The sequence below is a fragment of the Octopus bimaculoides genome, chromosome 1 (assembly GCF_001194135.2).
Source record: "Octopus bimaculoides isolate UCB-OBI-ISO-001 chromosome 1, ASM119413v2, whole genome shotgun sequence".
NCBI classification, from domain to species: Eukaryota; Metazoa; Mollusca; class Cephalopoda; order Octopoda; family Octopodidae; genus Octopus; species Octopus bimaculoides.
This window is the reverse complement of record NC_068981.1, coordinates 127,709,438-127,715,433: the sequence shown is the minus strand read 5'-3', so window position 1 is coordinate 127,715,433 and position 5,996 is coordinate 127,709,438. Positions and strand designations below refer to the sequence as shown.

At 32.3% G+C, this 5,996-nt stretch overlaps 2 protein-coding genes across 5 annotated transcripts in view; one reads left to right on the top strand and one right to left on the bottom strand.

Moving 5' to 3' along the window:
- LOC106883598 (NADH dehydrogenase [ubiquinone] 1 alpha subcomplex subunit 5) overlaps positions 1–1,219 on the top strand; it is a 12,071-nt gene extending 10,852 nt beyond the window's left edge. Inside the window, exon 5 of the mRNA XM_014934683.2 lies at positions 1,007–1,219. Coding sequence (XP_014790169.1) covers positions 1,007–1,108 — 102 coding nt within the window. The 3' untranslated portion in view covers positions 1,109–1,219. The remainder of the gene's footprint in view (positions 1–1,006) is intronic.
- A 4,180-nt stretch (positions 1,220–5,399) lies between these two features.
- Positions 5,400–5,996, bottom strand: part of LOC106883597 (sorting nexin-16) — a 114,280-nt gene continuing 113,683 nt past the window's right edge. For all 4 annotated transcript variants that reach the window (XM_052970290.1, XM_052970286.1, XM_052970285.1 and 1 more), the window contains one exon: positions 5,400–5,482. In XM_052970290.1, the coding sequence (XP_052826250.1) occupies positions 5,458–5,482 (25 nt within the window). In that variant the 3' untranslated portion in view covers positions 5,400–5,457. The remainder of the gene's footprint in view (positions 5,483–5,996) is intronic.

The window sequence follows — 5,996 nt, the reverse complement described above, 5'->3', positions numbered from 1 at the left end:
CCTGAAAGACTATGATGAATAAGAGGGGGCTGAGGATTGATCCTTGGTGGACCCCTACTCCTACCCGGAATTCTTCACTGTACTCGTTGCCAACCCTCACGTTACTGACAGGCTTGTACATGGCTTGTACAGCTCTCATTAACAACTCATCTATCCCTAGTTGCTGCATTGACCACCAGATAAGGGATTGTGGGACCCTGTCAAAGGCTTTCTCCATGTCAACAAAAGCCAGGTACAAAGGTTTATCTTTGGCTAGGTATTTCTCCTGCAGCTGTCTTACCAGAAATATAGCATCAGTGGTGCTTTTCTATATTTAGTTGATAATTACTTCTGAAATATTTTAAACCATTGGTGAGTATACTTTCTCTGTTCAAAGGCTACATTCCAAAAAGAAGGTTTATACAGCTAAACTTATTACTCAAAAAAATATAGCTATAAAAATTCTAACAAGATGTAAAAAAGATTAGCCCTTTGGCATTTAAACTGGCCATATCTGGCCCAAATATTCAACCAGTTTTATGTTCAAACTGACCAAATCCAGCCTTTCACACCTATGCTACAATGTCATTCTACAAATAAACAAGTACATCAAAACATCAAAGCTCTGAGATAATGCATGATTAATTCAAAACAATGTGAATAAATAAGCATTATATTTGATAGAGTAATGTGAATGCTAAAGGGTTAAGGCAGTTTCAAGTAAGCCCTTCACTGTAACTATATTTTTAAATTTCTTTAGGTTTCTGTTTTAAAAACAAAATTGTAATAATTTCAAACAGTAGTTACAAGGGTAGGTAAAGATATTTATGAAAGTGCTTCTAAAATTTGCAATTAGTTACAAAGACAGCTGTTAAATAATATTAAATCGACAAAAATATGTCCCAGTGTAATGATTTTCCCTTAAACATTGTACTTTTTGTAGAAGGCTGTACATTCTCCACCTTTATTCCATACCATTTATAACTTTATGCGTTACTTCATAATTATCACTTCACTTTTTCGCCAGGCTCATCGAGAATTATCTTTATCCAGAAAGATGTTGGAATGGCGACCTTGGGAACCCTTAATTGGTGAAGCACCTCCAAATCAATGGAAATGGCCTATATAAATGTATTATCTAAAGGTATTAGTTAAAAATGTAGTTTATATTAAATTATGAGGAACATCTAAAATGAGTGATCGGAAAAAATTTTGCTAAATAAAAATAGACTGATCTAAATGTTTTATTTTCTTTCTTTTTTCTGACATTATTTTTGGTAAATATCAGAGTAAGTAAAGCTATCAGAAGTGGCTGGGATGGTAATGATAAATGCAACAGTTAGCTCACATATATATAAACTACATCATTTTAATACTGGTCAGTGGAAGTAGTAAATTATTTCTTTTACTTTGATAACATAATCCCTGCCTGATGATATTAGTTGTACTACAGAGGCTAAGGTTAAAAAAAGATTTGGGAACCTGGTTATTCCAGTTGACATTAAAGAGTCAAGTGTATGTAACATAACATAAAAGTGTGATTATGTTTATTGATGTATCAAAATGAGATAAATTAGTTGAATATGATACTTTGAATAATGTTAACTTATCTGTCAAAGATACTGGCTGGTCTATGCAGAAGAAAACATTGTTATGGGCATGTTATGTGAAAAAGTGAAATAGTATTGATGAAAATATCTACAATAGAAATAGACATGGAAAGAAATGGTTCGGTTAGACCTGTCACACATGATGACACAAGATTAAGGTTCAAACATAGGTACTTTTTCTTACACCAGTCCAACTCATATTAGCATAGCAAAACATATTTAAAAATGATAATTGTCAAGTAATTACTTTTAGCCTGTGAAAGATGTTACAACAGAAAGACTGAATTCATGGGGCTCAGAGAAGTAGAATCTATAATAGGCTACCTAGATGTCTGGGTCTGTCAATAACACTGTCTCCTCCACAGCAAAGTCTGTGTGATAAGTGCAGCATGATGACACCAATCTGAAGAATAAACAACCAATTTGATGAACCTGTAAGCCACTGTGATGTTATCAACATTAGTTGATGCTATTCCTTCAACAGCAATTATAGTAGTACAGTTAAGCTCAATAGCAACCAGATGCAAAATGAAGTGTAACTAAGAAAAGTTAGTATGGCATCAGTTGGTATGTGCAGGCAAGAAGTTGCAAAGGAAATATAAATGAACAATACATTTTGAATAATATGCAAAATACTTGGGCAACCATAGATCTAGATTGACGTCAGGTCTAAGAATAAGATGAGACAATAACAAGACAGGTAATTGTATGTTATACTGCAACCCTAAGCAATGTGAAAGAGCAGATTTTAAAACAATGATAATGGGAGTCCAAATGAAGCAAGGGGGAAAATAAAACACAACACATTTTTTATTATGGATCCTTTCAAATTTTGAACAACTTTTATACAGAAACAGTTTCCTTTTAGTTGAAACAAAGGCTTTGGGTTTCAGAGATAGAATTTAAGCTAGCTGTGTGATATGTACTTCCTGCAAATCATTTCCCACTCCCACAATTTATAAAATATTCATCTTGCTGTCTGAAGTAATTGAGGGAACGTCTAGAAAAAGCAGATTAATCTTATAAAAGGAAGAGCAATGGATGATGTAGTCCTAGATACACAATGTCTGAAAAAAAAACAAGGGTTATGGCTAGAATGCCTTAGATCATCATGACCTGGATCTAAACAACAGCAACAATATAGAGCCTTTGCATCTAGTCAAAAAGAGATCTGATTAAGAAATTTACAAAATTTTTTAAAATGATGTAACACAAGTCAGCCTTTTTTACAATATACTTATTTTTATTTTTTTACATTGTAATACCATTTTTCTTTTGTATAAGTCACATCAGCAGTAAGAAAATCATTTCATGATATCTACAAATTGGTACTTGAAAGTCAAATAATAATCTGTATATACAGCTGGCAAAGGCAAACAAAAATATTTACAGTGGCATCCCCCCCATCTCACCCCCCGAATGTGTACTTCTTGGTTTCAAATTAACAGAACATTTAGCTTCAGTTTTTTAAGATCATATGTTATGCAATATTTAAAATTACATATGCAATATTTTGCAGTCTTTACAATTACATAAAGCATGTTTCAGATCTCATATTTATGGAACAGCCATTTGAGCTTTCATTTAGACAATTCCAAAAACATGAAATTTTCATCTGAGTTGTTAACATTTTACACAACAACAAAACCCTTTCATTGTTGTCATAACTGCATATTTACTTTCTCCTGTGTTAAAAATTGTAAAAATCAACCTTTGTTACTGGAGGTTGATGTATGCAATTTAGTATTACTGTACTGAAGGTAACCAACAGCACTGATATGCATTTTTGGCCACTGGTATCTTCTAACAATCCTGAAAAATCACTTCAACCAAATGTTCTTGAACCTTCAATTTTAACAATCACAATTATCTTACAAACACTTTGTCAAAAAATATCTTTTATTGTTTATTAATATTTTTTTAATCTCAAATATTGAAATTTAAATGAACTTTTTTGATAAATAAATAGAATTGCATAAAAAATAATGTTAGGTTTTGTTATGTTTTAAGGCACAAAGGTTTTTGGATAGCATGAATATCCCATTCATATTGTTGGTTTTAGTTGAGTAAAATGGAATCAAAATGGTTTAAATTTCTCAAAACAAAATTGACTTGAAAAGATAAATCACAATAATAATGGAGCATGAAACCTCATCGAGATAGAAAATGAATCTTGAGAATTTTTTTCTAGGTGTGTTAGCAATGTAAATGAATGAGTTCCAATCAACTATCAAAATACATCATCAAGAACATGTACCCTACTCTCCTACAATGCTCACTTTCCGCATAATAATAGCAATAGTAACAGTGGTTTCAAATTCTGACACAAGGCCAGCAATTTCAGGGAGGGTTTAAGTCAATTATCATTGACCCCAGTACTCAACTGATACTTATTTTATCAACTCTGAGAGGATGGAAGGCAAAGTCAACCTCGATATAAATTGAATACAAGTTAAGCTGATCATTATATTGTATGGACTACAAATACACTAGATATTTAGATATTACAATGTAAACATCATTAAACACCTAGTTTCCTGAAAATTAATATTAAGAAATACATGAAATTTTAGGGGTTTTTTTTGTTTTTTTTTCTCAAACCTTATCTATGAATGTAATCAAGTTGTATATATCACTGCAAAAGAAATTTTTAAAATGGTGTGATACCATACTGAGAATGTTTAGCTTATTTTTAATATCAGAGTTAATTTCAAAATATAAATATCTTTCATAGAGATTTGATAAAATTAAAAATAATGAAAACATAAGGTTTATATTTTTTAATTAATACCTAATTTGGTAATACTTTATATGGAAGGAAAAGCCCATAGCCATTAATTGCCAACTATGGTGACATTTTCTTTAGATTTGTGAATAATTTCACCCAAAATAGCAGTTTTCAAAATAAAGCTGGTGAAATATTTTTAAAGTAGTTATTATTAAATAATCTATAATAGAAACTGTATCACAGAGCTTCAAACTCATGTGTGTTTATGTGTATGTATACATATATGCACGTATATATGTCACATATATACTGCCTCTTTCAACCCAGTTTTTTCTCTTCCTTCTATCACATGCTCTCCACTAGGACAGTTTTGAAAGAAAATATATTACATTATTGTTTTAATTAGATGTTTTGTAGTTATTTGTCTGTATCATTCTTGAAACTGCTCTGAGAAGCAAGCAAATTTACCTATGTAATATAAAAACAAGTGCAGTTTCTCTGCATGAAAGACACATTTTACAAGGTAACGTATAGGCTTAGTTTCACAGAAAAATTTACGTCAAAATTCATTAATTTTATTTTCTATAAAAAATTTTTTTTAAATAAAAAACTAGCTTATACACAATAAAGTTTTAAGGATGGCAATAATGTATTTAGCTTGTGCATTTCAGACAGCTGATTTCTGAAGGAAGAGAATTGAGTAAAGAGGTGAAGGTTTATCAGAGTTAACTCCCTTATGTATTAACTGGTGCTTAATTGTTTGTAACTGTGGATAAAACACGTTACGTTTTCTTTTGAGAGTAATTAGCTTGTAGTTTATATTCAGTTCTAAAGATATTTTCCAATAAAGAAGAATTTATTCCAATAGGAAAAGATTCGTGTGTTAAGCCCCAAAAGCTGCATCTATAGAAGGCAGCAAAGCGAAAGTCAATCTCTGGCAGCAGCAGAAGAACAGTGGTGGTTTTCATGAAGTATGTAAGGTACAAAGTAGTCGAAAATTACTTACAGCTGACAAAAGTTTGTGATGCCACCAACAAAGAAATTATGCAAATGAGATCAGTGGGAAAAAGAGGAAATCTCACTAATCAACAAAAAAGTCTAGGTTTTATTTGCAAAATTTGGCACAACCATAATTGAGAATCATGTAATAGGTAAAGGAGCTGATCTGAAAAGAATAAAAATGCAAATAAATTCATTTAGCTACATTTGTAGAGCTGAATGGTTTACTTTGTTTATTGGAAAAACATTTAAAAGATAATTTTCAAATCTAAATACGAAACATTTTTAACGCAAAATAACACCGTACTGGTGGTCAATGAGGAAACTTGGGATAGAAGAATGGCTAGTGAGAGCTGTGCGAGCCATGTACAGAGATGCGGCCAGTAAGGTGAGGGTTGGAAATGAGTACAGCAATGAATTCCGGGTAGAGGTAGGGGTCCACCAAGGTTCCGTCCTCAGCCCCCTATTATTTACCATAGTCCTCCAGGCAATCACAGAGGAGTTCAAGACAGGTTGCCCCTGGGAGCTCCTCTATGCTGATGACCTTGCCCTAATTGCGGAGTCACTATCAGAACTAGAGGAGAAGTTTCAGGTGTGGAAGCAAGGTCTAGAATTGAAGGGCCTTAGAGTCAACCTAGCTAAAACCAAAATCCTAATAAGTAGGAAGGTAGATAAAACAC